The sequence below is a fragment of the Helianthus annuus genome, chromosome 12 (genome assembly GCF_002127325.2).
Source record: "Helianthus annuus cultivar XRQ/B chromosome 12, HanXRQr2.0-SUNRISE, whole genome shotgun sequence".
In the NCBI taxonomy this organism is placed as follows: domain Eukaryota; kingdom Viridiplantae; phylum Streptophyta; class Magnoliopsida; order Asterales; family Asteraceae; genus Helianthus; species Helianthus annuus.
Genome location: NC_035444.2, coordinates 50,794,367 through 50,816,265, shown reverse-complemented (window position 1 = coordinate 50,816,265; position 21,899 = coordinate 50,794,367). Strand labels below are relative to the sequence as shown.

General features: G+C 35.8%; 3 protein-coding genes across 3 annotated transcripts; 2 read left to right on the top strand and 1 right to left on the bottom strand.

The window, feature by feature from the left end:
* Positions 1 to 6,316: 6,316 nt before the first annotated feature.
* LOC110892817 (protein FAR1-RELATED SEQUENCE 5-like) lies at positions 6,317 to 7,786 on the top strand. Its single transcript, XM_022139962.2, has 3 exons — positions 6,317 to 6,430; positions 6,544 to 6,670; positions 6,963 to 7,786. Exon 3 carries the CDS (start codon positions 7,016 to 7,018, stop codon positions 7,784 to 7,786), a length of 771 nt encoding a protein of 256 aa, XP_021995654.2. The 5' UTR covers positions 6,317 to 6,430; positions 6,544 to 6,670; positions 6,963 to 7,015.
* Positions 7,787 to 8,433: 647 nt separating this feature from the next.
* On the top strand, positions 8,434 to 9,678 carry LOC110892819. The gene is made up of 2 exons (XM_022139963.2): positions 8,434 to 8,813; positions 8,899 to 9,678. Exons 1-2 carry the CDS (start codon positions 8,451 to 8,453, stop codon positions 9,676 to 9,678), a joined length of 1,143 nt encoding a protein of 380 aa, XP_021995655.2. The 5' UTR covers positions 8,434 to 8,450.
* Positions 9,679 to 11,950: 2,272 nt separating this feature from the next.
* LOC110892820 lies at positions 11,951 to 15,324 on the bottom strand. Its single transcript, XM_022139964.2, has 7 exons — positions 14,642 to 15,324; positions 13,903 to 13,986; positions 13,715 to 13,822; positions 13,172 to 13,625; positions 12,909 to 13,092; positions 12,448 to 12,702; positions 11,951 to 12,379 (listed from the first exon to the last, which is right to left on the bottom strand). Exons 4-7 carry the CDS (start codon positions 13,597 to 13,599, stop codon positions 11,951 to 11,953), a joined length of 1,296 nt encoding a protein of 431 aa, XP_021995656.1. The 5' UTR covers positions 13,600 to 13,625; positions 13,715 to 13,822; positions 13,903 to 13,986; positions 14,642 to 15,324.
* Positions 15,325 to 21,899: the final 6,575 nt, after the last annotated feature.

Genomic DNA, 21,899 nt, shown 5'->3' with positions numbered 1-21,899 from the left:
AATATTCCCTAGTAAAATAATAATATGGATCCTAATATTTCCCATGCATATACACCATATGCTTCAACAGAAATAACCATTCCATGCATTCCAACATTTCACCGTTCACAATATGATGTATCAGTGTATCACCATTATACATGGACACATGCGTCAAACCATAAGTCATAACCACTTTGTTTAACCATGACCTATTTTGAACCTAGAACATAGATGGGAATGATACCTAGCACGTGTTACGAGATTTTTTTACCGATCGAGCTTCAAAAACACACAACGTGAAGAAGTTCTTAACTTCTTAACCTAGTTTCACCAACGTGAAGAACTTCAAAACACGATCGAACTTCAAAAACACACAACGTGAACCTAGAACATAGATGTGTGGCCCTTCTTAACCTTACTATTTTTCATTATTAAGTGTTGTTTTTGCAATTATGAAGTGATGTTTGATCATTATTTTCAGCGCTTTTAAAAAATGTCATTTAATAAAAATATATCGCAATATTATATACATATTAATGATTTAAAAAATGCTTGATTTTATATGTAATACTTTTAAAAAAAGATTATAAAGTATATAAAAGTTATGTTGTTTTAAAAAATGGTGAAACTAGTTGGAAAAAAGTCAAAATAGAAAAGATTCTCATCATTTGTTGTTTACTAAAATACCGTTATTCTCATTAGGTATTAGAATTAGACTAACTGAAGATTAAAGACTTGTAATCAATTTTAGCCCTTAATCCTTCTAATCAATGCACATAATTTGTTCTCACGGTTTTTTGGTGGCATGGTATTTTGATAAAAAACCATCCCTGCCCATTAGAACATCCTTATTTTCATGAGATTTAGATTATTTTATATATCTCTTGTAGAAATCAGCCTAAGCGGGCGGCCGATTAATCGGCGGCTAGGCTAGGCGGTTCACCTAAATTTTGCCAAATCGGCCATAGTAGGCGGTAATGGTCAACATCGGTCAAAGTCGTCAAAATCGGTCAAAAATCGCAAAAAAAAAAAAAAAACCGGACCTAGTCAGTCAAATATGAGGTCAAAATCGGATCATACTAGGCCAAAATCGAACCAAATCAGTCAAAAAGGAATGAGTTCTTACCTCGATTCGAACCAAAATCGGATCGGAACTCGTCTCCATTGTGCAAAATTGACCCACATTAGAACTAATCAATTAGATGAAGCGAAACTGGCCATAGAGTTTGTGTTCTTGTGTCGTCTGATGAAAACAATGGAGATGGGTGTAGGAGGCAGCTAATAATGAACGTGGATGGGGATCAGGTTATATTAAGTTTAGATATTTTAACATTTAACTCCCTCCATCTTTTACTAGTTTACATATGGTTCCTAAACTTTTAAATTTATTAATAAAAAGTATAAAGTTATCTCTTAAACTTGTAAATTTATTAATAAAAGTATAAAGTTATATATATATATATATATATATATATATATATATATAGGGGAGTGATGTATAGAAAACCCACTTTAATTTAGAAAACCCGGGAAACTCAAAGCTCCCGATGTTTTTTTTTCTTGAAAAAATTTACACATGTTATATACATGTTTTTAAGGGTTTTGAGCAAAAAAAATCAAAAAAGCGCCGAGTAGATATTTTAAAAAAAAATAAACAAGTTTTGGTGTAACACATGTTACATTCATCTGACATATTTGTAACATATGTTACACCAAAACTTGTTTATTTTTTTTTTAAATATCTACTCGGCGCTTTTTTGATTTTTTTTGCCCAAAATCCTTAAAAACATGTATATAACATGTGTAAATTTTTTCAAGAAAAAAAAACATCAGGAGCTTTGAGTTTCTCAGGTTTTCTAAATTAAAGTGGGTTTTCTATAGATACTTACATTATATATATATATATATATATATATATACAGGGAGCCGCTAAAATGAAAACCACTCCGAGTTGTAAGAACCATGAGAACCAGTCTCCCCCAATCAGGTTTTGACAACAGAAAGGGTAATTTGGTCATTTACCCCAATTGTCATATCCTTCATCTCTCCTCATTAAATTCTATCCAGCTTTTTCTAAAATGTCACATTCTATTTAATCCTCACTTTTGTCTCTCTCTCTCCTCATTTCTCATTTTTTGAATGTCAAAAAGAAAGTCTGATGAAGAACTTCCTTCATCTTCATCCTCATTTTGAATGTCAAAAGCAAACATCATCCCATCTCTCTTTCGATGACATCCAGCCCAAGCTCACACCCACCGCCACATCGCAACCACAACCCCCCATCCCCATTACACGTTGAAGAACCACCACCACCACCGGCGATGTAGAGGCAAATGAGCAGCGCCGCCGTGAGCGGCGGAGGTCCTGGTCCCCTACCGACGAGTTGATGTCGGTGGCCCCAAATAGAGGCTGAACGCGGTGGTGGGGCGGGGGTTTGGTGGGAGTTGTGCGGAGGCGGAAGGGCGGTGGTGGTTTGTGGGGAGACCGGTGGGGGTTTTTGTGCAGAGATCGGTGATGGTGGTGGTTAGTTCTTCGTAGATCTGTACATCTTGACATTTTGTCACCACTTGTTGATGGTTGATTCCGTTGAATCTGGTAATTTCATCTGTGTGTTTTTGACTTTTCTTGATGGTTTGTTTTTATGATGATGTTCATGTGTTTGTTTGGTAAGTGTTTTTTGTGGGGTTTGATCGGTGGTTTGTAGGGAGACGGTGTTGGTGGCGTTAGAGTTGGTGGCGGTGGGGGGTGTGTGGCAGAGGTGGGTGATCGGTGGTTTGTCGGGAGACGGTGGTGGGGCAGGTGGTGTGTTCGGAAGCCGGTGGTGGGGTAGGTGGATGGTGGGGGGAGAGACGGTGCCGGTGGTCATCGGTTCAAGGTGTTCATTGTTCTGTGGTGTTAACTATTTTGTTCTGTGTTCATGTTGAATCTGGGACCTTTCTGGGTTTAGTTCGTATGTGTTCATAATTTTTTCCGTGTTCATGTTGAATCTGGGTTTGGTTGAGAATCTTTGTTCATGTTGAATCTGGGACCTTTCTGTGTTCATGTTGAATATGGGTTTAGTTGAGAATCTGTGGGTTTTAATACGATCGTTTGGGTGGCGATGATGCAAAAAAAAGCGTAGATTTTGATGACGATGGCGCGGCAAGGACGGCGGAGGGTAGGGTTTTTGATCCTGCAACCCCACTTTTGCAGCCTCTTGATTATCGGATAATCTGAGCCAAACCCTTTTTTTTTCGAGATACACTTTTGTTTTTTTGTTGTTTTTGGTTTTTTATATTCTTTCCCCCGTCGATGACGATAAAAATCTATCCGAGACACCTACCGACTTTGCGATTTATGGGTGCGTTCGTCTTTGCGTAAACAAGTTTTCGTGTAAAAGCTTCTGTGAAAAAAAAGTTCAACCGTAAACTTTTACGTAAAACGTAAAAAGTTTAACGTAAAACTTAAAAAAGTAAAACGTAAAAAAGTTTAACGTAAAACTTAAAACTTAAAAAGTTTTACATAAAACATAAAATTTAAAAACATAAAAAGTTTAACGTAAAACGTAAAATGTTTTACGTAAAACGCAAAACGTAAAACCGAAAAAAACGTTAACGTAAAAAACTCGGGGCGTAAAACGTAAAAAACCGACACGTAAAACGTAAAAAACCGACGCGTAAAACGTAAAAAACCGATGCGTAAAACGTAAAAAACCGGGGCGTAAAACGAAAAAAACCGACACGTAAAACGTAAAAAACCGACACGTAAAACGTAAAAAACCAGGGCGTAAAACGTAAAAATCCGACGTGTAAAACGTAAAATAACGTTAACGTAAAAATTGGCGCGTAAAATGTAAAAAAAAAAACGTTAACGTAAAAAACCCAGGGCGTAAAACGTAAAAAACCGACACGTAAAACGTAAAAAACCGACGCGTAAAACGCAAAAAACCGGGGCGTAAAACGTAAAAAACCGACATGTAAAACGTAAAAAACCGACGCGTAAAACGTAAAAAACCGGGGCGTAAAACGTAAAAAACCGACACGTAAAACGTAAAAAACCGACACGTAAAACGTAAAAAACCGACACGTAAAACGTAAAAAACCGACGCGTAAAACGTAAAAAACCGGGGCGTAAAACGTAAAAAACCGACGTGTAAAACGTAAAATAACGTTAACGTAAAAATTGGCGCGTAAAATGTAGAAAGAACGTTAACGTAAAAACGGCGCGTAAAAACGGGACATGAAAACGGGACGCTAAACGGCGTGTTAAAAAAACGGCGCTAAAAAACGGCGCTAAAAAAACGGCGCGTAAAAATTGGCGTTAAAAAACGGCGTAAAAAAAGGCGGTAAAAAACGGCCCGTAAAAACGATGGTTGAAAAAACCTGGCGTGCAAAATCCGGCCCGTAAAAAAAATTGTCTTTTGTTAAAAAAATTTGAATTTAAAAATGTTTTTACTAAAAAAATCTTTTAAATAATAAAAAGTAATATAATAAAACTAAAAAGTAATATAATAAAACTAAAAAGTAATATAATAAAACAAAAAAGTAATAAAAAAATAATAAAGGCAAAAAGACAAAAAAAAATTATTTTACTTAAATACCCTTTTGAATTAAAATAATAAAGACATAATAAGACAAAATTTATTTAATATTAATTTTTGTTACTTTTAATATCATCAATTCATCTTGTTGATCCAAAGTATAGAAAGTGGTTACCATGGTTTTTACAACTAGAGGTGGTTTTCATTTTAGCGATCCCCTATATATATATATATATATATATATATATATATATATATATATATATATATATATATATGTATATATATAGGGAGCCGCTAGAATGAGAACCACCTCGAGTTGTAAGAACCGCGAGAACTACACCACACGGAGCGCTGTTCGCCGCGATTTTTTTTTTACAAGTAGATGTGTGCATTATAAACACGGCCGTAAAAAATCACGGCGAACGGCGCTCCGTGGGGTGTACTTTTTTACACCTCAAGTTTGGTGAAAAAAAAAAGAAAAAAGAAAAAAAATTAAAAAACACCAAACTTGAGGTGTAAAAAAGTACACCCCACGGAGCGCCGTTCGCCGTGATTTTTACGGCCGTGTTTATAATGCACACATCTACTTGTAAAAAAAAAATCGCGGCGAACGGCGCTCCGTGGGGTGTAGTTCTCGCAGTTCTTACAACTCGGGGTGGTTCTCATTCTAGCAGCCCCCTATATATATATATATATATATATATATATATATATATATATATATATATATATATATATATATATATATATATATAGGGATGGGCTCATGTGAGAACCTTGAGAACCAATGTGAACACAACTTAAAATAGCTAAAAAAACCTAAAAAAAACCTAACCCCCACCCAAAAAAAAAAAAAAAAAAACTTAAACCCCCCTCCCCTACCCCTCAAAAACCTAAACAACCCCCCCTCCCCCCACCCCCCCCCTCCACAAGCAAAAATACTAAAAACTAAACCCACAAAAAACCTAAAAAAATCTAAAAAAAATCTAAAAAAATCAAAAAAAAATCTAAATTTTTTTTTTAATATTTTTTATGCTCAAATCGCTACTTTTAGTGGCCAAAAAATTTTTTTTTTTTTTTGAATTAAAAAAAAAATTTTGTCTTCGAAAAGTAGCGATTTTTATATAAAAAAATATTTAAAAAAAATTTTGTGTGATTTTTAGCTATTTTTAGGCATTTTTGGTGTGTTCACATTGGTTTTCGCGGTTCTCACAATAAGAGGTGGTTCTCGCATGATCTTCTCCCTATATATATATATATATATATATATATATATATATATATATATATATATATATATGATATCGCTAAAATGAGAACCACCTCGAGTTGTAAGAACCGCGAGAACTTTTTGATCCGGGCCTTGGTGGACCAATTTTTTTTTCAGAAACGTAGATTCATGTATAAAAACAACATTTGTAAAAAAAAATTCAAAAAAAAAAATGTTGTGGGTGTAGTTTTGAGCAACACAAGTTTGTGTTTACAGGACCCGTAAATTTTCCGACCAGATTTACGGGTCCCGTAAACACAAACTTGTGGCGCTCAAAACTACACACACGACATTTTTTTTTTGAATTTATTTTTTTACAAATGGTGTTTATATACATGCATCTACGTCTATGAAAAAATTTGGTCCACCGCGCCCCCTACGGTGTAGTTCTCACGGTTCTTACAACTCGAGGTGGTTCTCATTTTAGCATTCCCCTATATATATATATATATATATATAGAGGAAGTATAATGTACAAAAGGGGTAATCGTACTTCACGTACGCTAATATGCTGACCGTCAGATCTGTTTGATCATCTCGCAATTAAGGTTTAATCATTAAGGGCAGATTAGTATTTTTCATTCTTGTCACAGGGGTAATTCAGACATTTACTAAAAACAAGGAAATTACGCGAGTTCGTTATCTCCAGCATCCCGGTAATTACGATCAGTATCAGTTTCAATTAATTTCCATTTTCAAATTATAAAATTAGCGGTTATTGGTGGGCGAGTAGGGTTTCATCAGTTTTTTCTTTGTAATGGATCCACAGAGTAGTAATGCTCGAAACATAGATGATGTCGAATTTGAAGATGCTGAGGTCGATACCGGACATGATGATGCAGAGCAATATCGGAATCCGACATCAGACAACAACGTTACCTTAGACGATCAGACTAGTAAGTTGTAAAGTAAATGGCTTTATTAAATGTGTTGTGTTTTATCTCCATCATTTTCACAATTATTAGTTTTCTTAAATGTATTTTTAATCACGAGTGTTTGTTTGAATTCAAGAGAAGTTTAATTTACTGGTTGTTTTTTGTTTATGCGGTATTAGATTCTGAAGCGTTATTATATTACATGCGTTATTTATAGTTGATGCGTAATTTTTTTTTTGTTTCAATTTTCGTGATTTTATTTTATTTCTCTGTATGTTTATAATATTTTCTTGTTGTCATTTTTTAAATGTAGATGAAAGATTGTATATCCCAGAGGTAGCTTCATCATGTGTTCCTGTTATTGGAATGGAGTTCTCTTCCATAGAACAAGCATATGTTTTTTATCAGACATATGCCAAGAAGGCAGGGTTCTCCGCTCGAAAAGGAGGTGAACATCATGTTGGTGGTATTATCAAGTCTAAATATTTTGTGTGTTCAAAAGAGGGGCATAAACCACAGGTATTTGATGAGAATTATTCGAAGTTGTCTAAGCCATATAAACGTAGGAACAGACCGACTATTCGAACCGGCTGTAAAGCACAAATTAAGCTTTGTTCGACGGATGGGGTGTTGTTTAAGGTTGATAAGTTTGTTCAATCTCATAATCATTCATTCGTGTGCCCCAAAGATATGCACTTATTACCAGCTTATAGACATCTGTCTGAGACACAAGAAGAGATGATATGGGAGCTTGGTACATTGAATCTTGGGCCAGTGAAAGCCTTTAATATAATGAGAAAAAGATACGGAGGGTTTGAAAATGTAGGCGCAACTAAAGACGATTGCAAGAATTTTAGAGCTAGGATACATAGCTACATCGGACAGTATGATGCAGATATGGTTATCAATAGGTTGACCGATAAAAAGCAGTTTATGGTTGATTATTCATTCTTTCATTCGGTCGATGAAAACAAACGATTAACCGGCCTGTTTTGGGCCGATGGCTTGTGCAAACGTAATTATGCTGAGTTTGGAGATGTCATATCGTTTGATGCTACATTTAAAACCAACAAGTTAGTCATCACTTCAAGCTGTTATTTTTTTTATAATCATCTTGTTTTTTTATTCATTTTTTGAATTCACATTTTGAAGGTATAAAATGTTTTTTGTACCTTTTACTGGTATTGATAATCATTGTCGAAATGTGACACTTGGAGCCGGGTTGTTAGCATCCGAAAGCATTGAATCATACAAGTGGCTTTTACAGTCATTTTTGAACTCATTTGGTAAGCAGCCGAATGTGGTTGTCACTGATCAGGATCCCGCGATGAAACAAGCCATCGAAGCAGTGTTCGATAAGAGTAGGCACAGATTATGTATGTGGCACATAATGAAGAAACTTGCTGATAAGGTTAGGTTCAAATAGAGTATGCGTGATTATGTTTAGAACTGGCGTAATAGTTGTATTAGCTTCATATGTTTATTTGCCCAGACTAAAAATATTCATCATGCGTTATTATTTTCATCATGCGTTATTATGTTCATTATTCATATTTTTCATTACCCTTGTTCAATAAGTTCCAATTCTTTGGTTTAATAGGTCGGACATCAGCTGTGCAATAACGAAGACTTTAAGAGACGTATGTGTGACATTGTATGGACAGATTCGATTACGCCAGAAACGTTTGAGAGAGACTGGAAGCTGATAATGATTGATTTCGGTCTAACTGAGAATAAGTGGATCGATGATATGTTTGGCATGAGATCTTCGTCGATCCCAGCGTTCTATCGTCATGAGCCTATGTCTGGGCTTATGCGGACCACTTCTAGATCAGAGAGCGAAAACCATTTTTTCTGTCAAGTGGCGAATTCTCAACTTACCCTTGTTGAGTTCTTTAACCATTTTGATGGTGCAATGGACATTCAAAGATTCAACCATCGGAAGAATGACCATATATCTAGAAATACAGTCCCCGATAACTTTTCTGAATCTACTCTAGAGGATGATGCCATGAAAATTTACACCAGGTCAATTTTTGCTGATCAACAGGCAGAGTTACAAGGAACACTGTCCGAGTGCCTTCCGATGGAGACTAAAATTGAGGAACCTTTTTTGAAGATAAGTATGAAGGATTGGAAAGCTCACGGCGACGGTTTATTAGAGGTAATAGTATATACACCAGCTAATATGCGTTTATTGCCAAACCATGTTTCCTTTTTATTTTATTTTTATTATTTTTTTTGTGTAGGTATGTTTCAAGAAGGGGGAGGATGTAATTGCATTATGCACTTGTCGCAGGTTTGAACAATATGGATTGTTGTGCAAGCATATATATTTCGTGTTCAAGATGTTCAAAGTGAAGGAAATTCCCAACAAGTGTGTAATGAGAAGATGGACTAAAGATGTGGTACCGAATGATCTTAATAATACATTTGATATTACTGTTGACGGTGATGATGCGCATAAAAAGGCCAAAGAGGTTGCGTATGAGATTATGCAGACTGGAGAGTATCTTATTGGTAACCTGATCAAAGATTTCGATCATCTACTTATAGTCAGGGATCGGATGAGAGAGATGAAAGAAATGGTTGATGAACTTCGCATAACCAAGCCCATCGACCCTAAGTTTGATAGATATTCAAGGTTAATTGGTTACGAGAAACCAAACACTGACGATCCACCTACAGTCCGTGTGCCAACTGGTATTAGAAACAAAGGACGCGGTTCACATAAGCGCATTAAATCAAAAAAAGAGAAAATTATTAGTCTAAAAGGCAAGAGAGGTCGGACATGCAGTCACTGCAATATCAAAGGTCATGACATTCGAACTTGCAAGGTGTTAAAGGGTGAAGCTACTGCTGCTGATAAGGTTGCCAATAAGGAGGGGAGGAAAAGAAGAGCAATTCGGTTAGAGAAGGATCCTAATTTAGTTGATGAAGAGGACGAGGAGGTTGAAACTGGTGACGAAGAGGAGTTTGAGGAGTCCGACGAAGCAGAAGATAGTGATTTTGAATGCGAAGACGAGTAGTGTTTGAACAACATAAACATTCCATATTTAATGATTTTGTTATGACTGAACTTTATGTAATCTATGACATTCACATGTTTTTTTTACATCATATGCGTGATTAAATATCTCAATTGATTTTTTTACCCCTTTTTTGTGATTAATCATAACCATACACAGGACTATTTGAAATGGAGACTTCAAGTGACCAAACACTGATTCTCATCTCCATAACTAGCGTAATAAAATAAAAACTCATGCGTGATAATAATTAACATGCACTTTTTTCATATCAATATTGCTAAAGCAACATTCAAAAAAGTATGAGACATCAAGTGACATAACACTGATTCTCATCATCATAACTAGCTATGGGTGGATGATTTACCAAAATATACCCCCACATATAAGTTCAATACACATAAAACTGGACTTAAAACTACCATTGTTCAAAATACCAACAACACATTAGGTCATCCCGAAAATCAAACAAAATAGTGTATTAATCAGCCATACCACCTACTTCGGTGACATTATCTTCCCAACCTCCTTCTCGGACGTCTCCATCTTCTCTTCAACGGTCTCCACTGCATCTTTCAGATATGAGTATACCAAGTTATCTGCAGATGCTTGATCTTTCATCAGTTGTATTCCTTTCTCCCTCAACAAAGACTTTGGTTCTTCCAGCAGCATTCCCCACACTTCCTGGTTTTTTATTTTTTTTTGTTGTTCTAATAGCCTTCCCTGCACATCCAGAATACTGTTACAAGAGTTAACATTAGAAGCAAGTTCCGTTAACCTGCGGGTATTCAAGAGCTCCTTGATTGCTTCGTTCGCGGGTTCCGACATTGTTGTTTTTGAAGAGAGTTTGATATATATTTTTTTTTTGAGTATATGCCTAATGGGGGTTGAGTGAATCATATATGTGTGTTACTGCGTAATTAATTTTGGTAGTTGAGAGATATTTTGGTAAGTTAAATTTAATATTTTACATCATTACAAGTCATATCGACTTAACAGTAGTCTATCTAGTTGTAGGGTTTCATTATTTGGAGTGATAAGTATTTTATATATCAAGTTGTATACTGATAATGTTTGCCTAATTATCACTTCATGCGGGATAAAACTTGGGCATGCGTTATTTTTTTTAATTCCTGCGGTATAAATTGGACATGCGTGATTTCCTAACTTCAAGCGTTTTTTTTTTAATATAAAAGGAATCTAACTTGTATCTTGCGTGATTTTACATAAAAGCAATCTAATTTGTATCATGCTTGATTTTTTGTTACATAACATATGTACTTGTAATGGGCCAAGAAAACTACAAGTTATAGGGTTTCATTATTTGGAGTGATAAGTATTTTATATATCAAGTTGTATACTGATGATGTTTGCCTAATTATCACTTCATGCGGGATAAAACTTGGGCATGCGTTATTTTTTTTAATTCCTGCGGTATAAATTGGACATGCGTGATTTCCTAACTTCAAGCGTTTTTTTTAATATAAAAGGAATCTAACTTGTATCTTGCGTGATTTTACATAAAAGCAATCTAATTTGTATCATGCGTGATTTTTTGTTACATAACATATGTACTTGTAATGGGCCAAGAAAACTACAAAAAAAAAAAAAAAAAAAAAACAGCTGTCATGGTCAATAATTTTATATTTGTCCTCTTGCTCTGCAATTCCCTTTTATATATCGTTGGAAAACCGTTCAATTTTTATCCGTTCAATTTTTATTTTAAAATATGGCAGATTCTTGTAATTCATCGAGTGGTTCGTCTTCGTCATCTGGTATGCGTGCTTATCTAAAAAAGAGAATCGAGGATCAAATAGCTGAAGACAAGTCTTGTAAAGACTTGCTGGAAACTAACATTCATAGGGTTAGAGAGAACATGAAAAGGAGAGAAGAGATACTGAATTTGTTGTCTGGTATGTCAGATTCAAGTGTCAAAGAGGTGGCTATGATGTTTATGGTTGATCTTGGCAAGCGGGATGAGAAACAGTTAAAACAACTTGCGGACGCCATTACCGTCTTAGGATGCTCTATGGAGTTGAAGATCCAGTTTTTAGAGACTTATTTCTGATGGTTATTATGTATCGTCAATCATATGGGGTGTGAAATCATGTCTATCTAAGTGTTTTATATTTTGTATGAAAGTTGTGTGTTTGAATAATGAAAATGTCCGACTAGTTTATGTTTATAACCAGAAATTATTAGAATTATAAATAAAAATAAAAAATCCAACATGTCAAAGATGTTTGGAACAAAAGACAGCAAGATAGTAGTCCTACGACTTTTCATTTTGTTTCCCCTTTTTGAGGTTGAAGAACTGATCCAATCTGTTACTTATTTTGCTGTCTAGATCGTGCAAAGCATCTACGGGGATCGAATTCTTCATAAAGTCCGTAGCTTTGTCGTATACCTCTTTCCTTATAAGATTGTAGTCGGACAATACAATCTTACTAAGATATCTGTACCGCAAAAACCGTAGTTGTGAATCTTGCATCTTCTTTTGTTCTTCCGTTTTAAACCCTGCATCCCATGGAGATTTGCCCTTGTATGTCTCCATATGTCTCATAGTGAAGACACCACAGTCACAACCGTTTTGAAGAGTTCTCCAATCCATTTCCTTTCGAATTATTTTTGCTTTTTCCAACTTTGTTATCCACTCTTTTTGTCCAATTTTGCCTTTTAGGTATAGTATTAGAACTCTCCGCTATAAGCACGATAAAAAATCATATTAGTACCTATTCATCATAATAATAAAAAGCTACTTAGAATTACCAGCTTTTCGGGGCGTCCACGGTAGCGTTTGCTAAACGATTCGGCATACCTAGAGTTATCTATTAACTCGATATCTCCATTTTTCATGTTAAAGCATAGGCACCAGTAATGATCAGAAAGTAGTACTGGAATGAAGATGAGATCAACTTTGTCAACTTTCTTCACCTGATACTTACACAATATATCGTCTACGCTTGGTCCGAATACTTTCAATCGATCACTATCTGTGATTTTTGGCTCAAACATTTCGTCTTGCTGCAAGAATTTTCGTGATTTTTCTCATTAAAATCCATCGCTCCATTAAGCGTTAACAAGAGTGATTATAATATAGAATGGTTGGGTAACATTAAACATGCATTCATTAAACATTAATACACGGGTGTGTAATATATAAAACTGCAACCATGCGTGATTAACATATTAAATTTTCAACCTTGCGTGATTATTGTTGAAAAACTTACCAATATTGTAGTTGGCAAGAACAGCCTGTAGGGTGATGATTTTTTGTCCCTGTTTTTCTCTTCAAAGTTTAAAACATCTACAAATGTGTCCATTCCACCATATGATATGTATTGCGATGGGTGGAAGGTTTCAAATATGATTTTTAGCGTTTCGACTCCACTGTCAGACTTGTATATCAATGTCCTGTTTTTTTAATACCAACAAAGAAAAGTTTAAAAAAAGATGAAAATTTTAAACTAATTATTAGGGTTAAAAATCTTACCCAATATCTCCCACCGGAGCTAAGAGATAACAGATGATTGTTTGGTCACGTCCCAAAAGTGGCTCATATAAGTTGGTTACCCTGTTGCAGTAAGGTGATCTGTATGCGTCACCTAGTTCTGCCATCCGCTTTTCGTTCTTTTCCCTGATCATGTTGATACGCGTTCTCACTAGGTGTGTATGCCTCTCGTCATCCGTTTTATTTGTGTTCGCTGACACAGGAGTCTTTTGATTACTTGCACTTGATGTTTGTAGGATCGGAGCCAATTTTAAAAGTGTCTCAACCGACTGCATTTCTGCTTCGGTCACTTCATCAGGTTCATCAGCTGATGTTGTCGGAGGCTTTTCTTTATCATAGGCGTCGGTTATTGTATTCTGTTTATGTGCTTGTTGCTGACTGCACTCTGCCAAATTTACAGGTTGGTCCATGTTGTTTACCACATCTGCTTGTGCCACTGTTTTTATGTTTGATTTGGTTAATTTTTTTTGTAATCACAAGCTACAAAAATGTACCTTTTTTTAGTAATGAACGTATTTTTGTTACCTTCTGTAGTCTGCCTGTATACGCCTGGTTCGATGGTTTGTAAGGCAGCCAGGCATGAGTCCGAAATACCACCATCATCAAATGGGGTATTATGAACATCATCACATCCTATAAAATCCCAAACGTTTTGGTTTTTATTAATCATAATTTCCTGTAAATATTAACAAATAAGAGAAATTTTTATATACCTTTATCTTTCCCTGTGTTTTCATGTTCCAACCTTGCATCTCCATCGCCCTCTAACTCTTGATTTGTTTCGCCACCCTGTCCAACTTTGTTTTGAACCACCTCATCATCAGCAGAGCTTACTTCATCAGGTATCGAAACTGTATTTTTAGAAACTGTATTTTAAACCGCATCATTCCATTTTTTACACCTTTCCATAATTTCAACATCCCAGAAAAACTTCTCCTTTACCCCCTTAACGAGATTATTCATATCCGAAACCAGAGAAATTTATTTCTTTATATTTTTGTCCATTGTTTTCAACAACACCTGCGGAATTGGACATTCAAAAAGTTCAAGCGTGATTACCAGTCTAAGAAGCCAAGTTTCATTTTTTTTAATATCATGCGTGATTATCAGGATATGTAAATAAAATTGGACCAACAGCTTAAACTTGTGGGTAGTAAATAAAATTAGAAGCCCATTGCACTTTTTATGGCATCAAGATTTATGCTAATGGGCCTCCTATGTGACAGTCATATATATTTTTTCCTTAGTCCAGACTTATGTCATCCCAAACCAGCAGCAGCATATGTTCATTTTTTGAAACCCCAACTGTCAAATTCTGAAGTCCCCAACCATGCGTTATTAATATGTTGTCCAATATGCGTTATTACATGTACAGTAATTATTTTCTAACATCATAAACAAGTATTATAGCATGTGTTATTGACAGTAACAAAAACAAAAAATCCAGTTTACCTTTTTACTTTTTTTCGAGGCTTCCCACGCAGCATGATCATAGATCACCCCGGTTAGTTGAACCGGAGTGCTGCAGTAGTCAATCTCTTTTTGCGTTTGTGTCCCTATGTCCATTTCATCTAAATTCAAAGCTGAAATATGTTCATTCGGATTCCACCCATCAAACCAATCCGTATTTGATGGTATGTCACCTTCGTCAATCGGATCTTCCCCATCCAGGTTTCCAGCCAGGTTTCTTCTGTTGTAGACATGTGTCGTATCCACTGGTGGTATTATGTACTCATCCGTATCTTCCATACGCTGATCTAATGTATTGAGTTCGGTGAGGTTTTCTTGTACCGCAGCTGCCTCGTGTATCGGGATGTTGTCAGCGAAAAGGTCAGTGTACAGCGTCGAAGTGTTCTGTTTTACGATTTCGAATGGTGCGGTCGTAGCCTCTTGATTTTGATGATCATTGCCATTGATGCGTGAGGCAGTAACATGTTGTTGATCCTGGCGATTATCATTTGCTCCTTCGTCTTTCTCCACTTCATCACAATCTTCAACATTTAGCGGCCCGTTGTTGTATAAATATTCTTCCACGTCGTCGATCATACCAGAGGTTACATACTGTATGACAGGGGCATTTTGACAGCTTCATCGAAAATTTTGTGTCTTTTGTTGAAATAATGGCTGTATAGAAGCTGCATATTGTTTTTTGAAAAAAACAAAATTATTAATATTAATATCGTATTTAGCATAACCTTTAAAGATGTGTACATAACATACCGTTAGGAATGCAACCGGGCCATTGTATTGTGAGTCTAACTTTTTCCAACCTTGTCTTGTACGTTTCAGCGATTCTAAAACGAAGGAGCACCAATCCAGATTTGGAATGTCTTCCTCTTTGTCAATTGCAAGTAGAAAACTTTGTTTAACAGTTGTTGACTTTGTTATCTCTACAAACAAAGTGTTCCAGTAGGCTAGGAAATTTAGCTTGAATAATCGTCCGCCAGTGGTTTGCTTTGACATAGTTCTTGCAAGTAAAGTATGAGTAATTTTGTTTGTGTCTGGCCACTGGTTTTTGAACTCATCTATGGTTGTTTCTGCGCCTTGAGTAGCCGTATTTTTCTCCACTATTGCTCCTTTCCTAGGCTTATTTTTTTCTCGTACAATAACATTACCCTTTGGAATACCAAACACGTCATGTACTGAATCTCGGGTGATTTCTATCTTGTGATTTCCTATGTTTAGTGTGCTGTATTGCTCGTCATAGTTTCGTACGAGCCAATACCCTAAACGTGTGCTTATATGATAAAGCTTTATATTAAGGACATCACCAAATCCAATGCTCTTCACATCCGCCACCTGCGCTTCAGTAAAGTGCTTAACTGTATCCAAAAAACCTGAAGGACTGCACCGTAGGCTTATTACATCATGATGATAATCATAGTACGGTCTTGGTTCTGTCCTAGTAGGTTCTGCATCGGTAATCTTCCATTTCCCCTCGATAGGATCCATCTGCTTTTCGTTTTTCGATTGTTTCTTTTTTACTGGCTCAAAGTCATCACCATCTTGGTTAGTTGTAGTATTTGGCCTTTTTCTTGTGTTTTCACCCCTTTTGACTATCAAGTCTCTAATAGGTACTTCAAAGTCATCATCATCATCTTGTAGACTTAATTTTGTATGCTTTTTATTAACCTTTAATTTCTGAGGATGCTTTGTCATCATCAACTGAATCGGGGGCTCAAAATCTCATCATCAGCAACCCCTACATCATATTTCAATACAAAATTTAAATCAAGCAAAGAATCATGCTAATGCCGATTGTTATCTCAAAATCTCCAATTTCACAATTTTTAAGCTAGAACCGCTAGGTCATATCAAATATTCAACATATGTAATAGCAATCATGCTAATGCCGCTTGTTACCTCCAAATCACCAATTTCACAATTACCGCAGAAGCCCCAATATTATAAGTTTCATATTTAAAACTTGTAAATTTCCCAATTCACAATGTTACCTAATTCAATATTACATATCAATCATGATAATGTCGTTTGTTAGCTCAAAGGATTCAATTTCACAAGTGGTAAAATTCCCAATTTCACAATGTAACCTAATTCCGCTAGTTCATTCAAAAGAATCATCATCATCTAATGTTAAGCCTGCTAATCCCGCTACTACATATCAATGAATCAACAAATAATTACGCTTGTTCTTATCAAATAACGCTAGTTAACCAACCCTAATTTTGGCTTAAAAAACTTCAATCAACATCAAACCTGTAAATTGGTAAAATTCCCAATTTCACAATGTAACCTAATTCCGCTAGTTCATTCAAAAGAATCATCATCATCTAATGTTAAGCCTGCTAATCCCGCTACTACATATCAATGAATCAACAAAAAATTACGCTTGTTCTTATCAAATAACGCTAGTTAACCAACCCTAATTTTGGCTTAAAAAACTTCAATCAACATCAAACCTGTAGTTATGCCGCTAATGTGCACCGGCTTCACCGGATCATTTCTTTTCTTGCTCCGTCTTTCTCTTTTAGCTTCTTCAACATATAATGTAACCGCCGATTAGTTCAACTACAAAGTTGGGACTGGCTAACAAAATAAACGGGGTTCAGAAGATGATTTAATCGATACCTCTTAATGCCGTATTCGTCATTCTCAAGTGAAATCGATGGTCGTTGGTTGTTCACCGTTGTTAATCGTCTTTCTCCGTCGGTCGGAATCGTTTGAAACTCACCGAAATTTTTGATGATCAAATATGGTTTTTTGATTAGATACTGAGGTTTAGCCGGGTATTTAGGTATAGGAAATTGACCATTTTAACCTTTGGTTCACATAATTACGTTTTAGACAGACCTTTAAACAATTATTTAATCACGCTTTTAATCCCTTGATCCTACGGTCAGGATTATAACGTATGTAATGTACGATTACTAATAATGTAGGTTAACCGCTCTCTCTCTCTCTCTATATATATATATATATATAGGATAGGAGTTGGCCAGAAAGTCCAAATTTCCTAAAAAGTGTAAAAAGTCATAAAACACCATAATGTCAACCATAAAACACACCAAAAACCCACAAATAATATGATGAAGATTACTAAAACATCATGTATGTGGGTTTTGTGTTGTGTTTTAGATGTTAAGGCTCTGATTGTGGAATGACAAATGTTATTGTGTTTTATGTTGTTTAACATTGTGTGTTTTATATTCATAGTTCTACGATGGTGTGTTTGAAGTTTTTATGGACTATTAGAGTTTGAATATGGTGTTTTAGTAATGTTCATTCTATTATTTGTGAGTTTTAGGTGTGTTTTATGCCTGAAATTATTGTGTTTTATGACTTTTTACACTTTTTAGGAAAAACACACTTTCCGTAGGATCCCCACTCTATATACATATATATATATATATATATATATATATATATATATATATATAAATTTGTAAAATTATACTTAAAAAGTCCAATACGATTAATCCCTAGGCGATACCTTACCGCCCGACTAGCGCCTAACGCCTTCTACAACATTGCTTTTAGTAAATAGATGTGCTTACATATACATCATTATACTGAACATGAAAATATATGTGTTTTTTTTTTTGTAAAATGATGTGCTGATTATGTGTACAATTTGAATTAATTATATGATGATGTCCTGATCAAAACGAACATAACCAACACTAACAGGTTCAAAATAAACACAAACAACATTGAAACCAGAACAAACAGTTTTAAAACTAGCACAAGCAAAACCAACACAAAACAAATTTAAAAGTAGTATCGACATAACCAATACGATCAAAACCAGTACATACAATTTTGAATGCTATTTTTAGTACTTTTTAAAAATGTAATTTTTTTTAAATAAAAAGTAATATTATACTCCTATTAAAGATAAAAATGCTTAATTTTATAATGTATTTAAAAAATAATAAAGTATATAAAAATTATTATATATTTAAAAATATTGATGAAACTAATTGTAAAAATTCAACACAACAAAATTTTAATTTTAGTTTTTTCATTTAAAAGTATCACAACTACTAAAATACCCTTAAAACTACTAATTAACATAACTAAAAATACAAATCAGGTCATAAACAAACCTTAACCAACCTATTTTAATTTAGTTGATACCCTTAAAAACTACTAGTTTACATAACTAATGATACAAATTAAAGTTGATACCCTTAAAAACTACTAGTTTACATAACTAATGATACAAATTAAAATATGCTGATATTTTAATTTAGTTGATAAAAAATAGGCACCAAACGATCCCCACAAGCTAAAGTGGTAGACGAAAATTTAAGGGAGAATTGCATATATCCCCTTACAAAATCACCCTAATTGCAGATTTACCCAAACCAAAAACAAAATTGCATATATCCCTTTTTTATTAAAATTATATATAAAGACGAAATTGCCCACTCAAAACTTAAAAAAAAAAACCCTAAAAAAGAATCACGAATCACAAACTATTCCAGGTTCAAGAAATACCACAGGCAACTGTTCGTTCTCTTCTCTATCCTCCCCGTCGGGGCGGTTACCATTTCAAGTTCAACAGGCGATTCCAGGTTCAATCGGATTGTTTCGTATTGAAGACAGGGATTCCATTAGATTGTAACTGTTCAGTTCTCTATCCAGGTTTTGTTTGTTTGGTTTTGAAGATGGCGATTGCATCAGACGATGATTTCAAGTTAATAGCCCTTTTCGATCTGCGATTTTGATGATGATTGAGACCGGTGTACCTTATTTTTTACCCTTCACATTAAAATTAATTCTTGAAGTTATAGAGACAATGAAGCAACGATGGAGATTTGTAAGAATTTTTTTCTTTGGGACGACACCCCGGAAGAGAGATTAATTATTTGAAACAGATTGTTGGCATGGTTATATAGGTAAACTAGGTTAATGCCTGCGGGATGCGCGTATCACACCCCAACCGATGGCGGAATCATCGGGGCATGGGACTGAGCGAAACAGATTGTTCAGAAGTTTCTATAACAACTATCTATATAATCCAGTTAAAGATACGTCCCATACCGTATCCCGAATAAACAAATACATTATTACAGATAACATCCAAACAAGTAGTTCCGACAACTCAGATTTAAATTAATACAAAACATAAATATTGTTCAAATGCTCCTAAAGACCCAGCCTGACAAGATCTACAGACAACTATGCCCTAGTTGCTTGTTCCTGACAGACAACTATTTGTTGGGGGCCTCTAAATATTTATTCTAGCTTCGCTTCCCTAGCAAGTAAATATCTTAAACACCTGTCACATACGTTAAAATAAAGTCAATACATAAAATGTAAAGGTGAGCATACAAGTTTAATAATAGCATATAGAGTTCGAATAGTTCACGCTTAACCAGCACGTACACAGAGGGAAATGATGCATGTTAATTATCGACATGGACCTATCAATACCAATGACTGCGGTTGACTGTCCGAGACAGTTCGCAATACATGATTACCACCGTAATCCATTCAAGTAATTGTCCTTAACAACCCTCGTGTGAACGGGTTCTGAGTCCAAACTATAGTACTACGTTGCTAAGGCAGGTAGACAGCATTCCACGTGTAAACATAACAACAGGCATACATTTAGTCACGTAATACATGCAATCGGTTAGCGTTCAAATAGTTTGAATAGTGTGTTCGATTGTGATTTTGATAAGTAGCGTATGTAACACCCAAAAGTGCTAAAGCAAAAAGGGATTCGAGTATACTCACAGTGATTGATTATGGATTGAAGGGAGCGTTGAGAGTAGGGTTAGCCTGAATAGTTCGATAGCGCAACAATGAGTAACGCGGGAATGCTAACAATGTAAAATGGATCGAATAGCCTGGTCGATCGAACAACAGGTTCGATCGAACGGGCTGTTCGATCGGCTTGAAAGTCCGTTTGAACAGTCCTGTTCGATCGGCCGGTAGGCTCGATCGGCTGGCCCATTCGAGTGGATTGTTTCTTCCTTTGAGTAAGATGTGTTTGTATATGATGGTTTGAACTTTTGAAGTTTTTGTTGTAGCATTTGAGAACACTAAAGTGTCCTTACCTTTCAGGTCGATCGATCGAACGGTCTGTTCGATCGGCCGGCTTAACCGATCGGTTAGGAGCTTCAGAAGTAGTTCTCAGTAGAATGTCACTCGATCGAACAGCCTGTTCGATCGGCTGGCATTCCATACTACGAGCGAGTTGTAAAATCGGTTAAGTGTTGAAGCATAGTATCTCATGATCCGAGGAGTAATGTTTACCAATCGAGTAGCGTATTCGATCGAACATCACTTCGTCAATAGCATACTTCATGAAATTTGAAAAGTGTGGAACCATGTGCTAGCCGATCGGCTGGCCCGGCCGATCGGCTGGCCCGGCCGATCGGCTGGTATGTTCGATCGGCTGGGCTGTTTGTTCGAACAGCCTAGCCGTTCGGCCAGCATTTCTGACCTGGTCGGCCTTTCGTTTAACACTTGGCTGTCTTGGTTATTTGTCATGGTCTTAAGGTATTTTGACAGCGAGTTAAACCATAGAACGTGGGTTCTTACTTGCTTCACCGGTTCGGACAGGAATCACCCAAGTCCGGCCGGTGAACTGTTCGGAACGGTAGTTTGATGTTTAACCCGATATTGGTGAACCTCGTAGATAGAATCCGAATCTTGAACCTCTTGACTGTTAGAATGATTAGTCAGTTGGTTCGAGCTCCGTTTCCATCGGTTTTTAAGGTTTTGAGTGTAAAAGAGTTGAAAGAAAGTTGGAAATCCTTCTTTCAATCCTTTTTACCATGAAAATGTTAAGATTCTTGCAAATCTTAGTTTGTTTATGTGGAAATCAGTCAGATCTAAGCTATTCACGGTTGAATGAGGCCAAAGTATGATATTCTTCAAGAACACCATGATGACATCACCCAAGAACACTTAGATCTTGGTGATTTCACGGTTAGAAATCAAGTTTTGAAAGATAGAAAGGTGTAGAATCATGTAATGATCAAAAACGTACAAGAATTAGAGTGAAAACTTACCGGAGTTGAGAGAAATCTGAGAAAAGGTGAAGAATAAGGGCTGGTTCGGTCAGAGCTTTCCAAAAGTAGAAAGAGTGACAATGACAGGGCTATTTATAGGCTCCAAAAGAGGAAAGTGTTGGCCGATCGGCCAGGACCTCCGATTGGCTGGGCTGCTCGATCGAACAGCATGTTCGATCGGCTAGCCTGTTCGATCGGTAATTCCTGTTCGATCAGGAACA

What these genes read in the sequence shown, in the direction of transcription:
- LOC110892817 (XM_022139962.2), top strand. Translation starts at nt 7,016, where the DNA reads ATGGAGTTCTCTTCCATAGAACAAGCATATGTTTTTTATCAGACATAT.
- LOC110892820 (XM_022139964.2), bottom strand. Translation starts at nt 13,599, where the DNA reads ATGGACCAACCTGTAAATTTGGCAGAGTGCAGTCAGCAACAAGCACAT. An exon ending in GCTCCGGTGGGAGATATTGG is followed by an intron (nt 13,093 to 13,171) that starts GTAAGATTTTTA and finishes TTAAAAAAACAG; the next exon opens with GACATTGATATACAAGTCTG. An exon ending in GTGGACGCCCCGAAAAGCTG is followed by an intron (nt 12,380 to 12,447) that starts GTAATTCTAAGT and finishes TCGTGCTTATAG; the next exon opens with CGGAGAGTTCTAATACTATA.
- LOC110892819 (XM_022139963.2), top strand. Translation starts at nt 8,451, where the DNA reads ATGTCTGGGCTTATGCGGACCACTTCTAGATCAGAGAGCGAAAACCAT. An exon ending in ACGGCGACGGTTTATTAGAG is followed by an intron (nt 8,814 to 8,898) that starts GTAATAGTATAT and finishes TTTTTTGTGTAG; the next exon opens with GTATGTTTCAAGAAGGGGGA.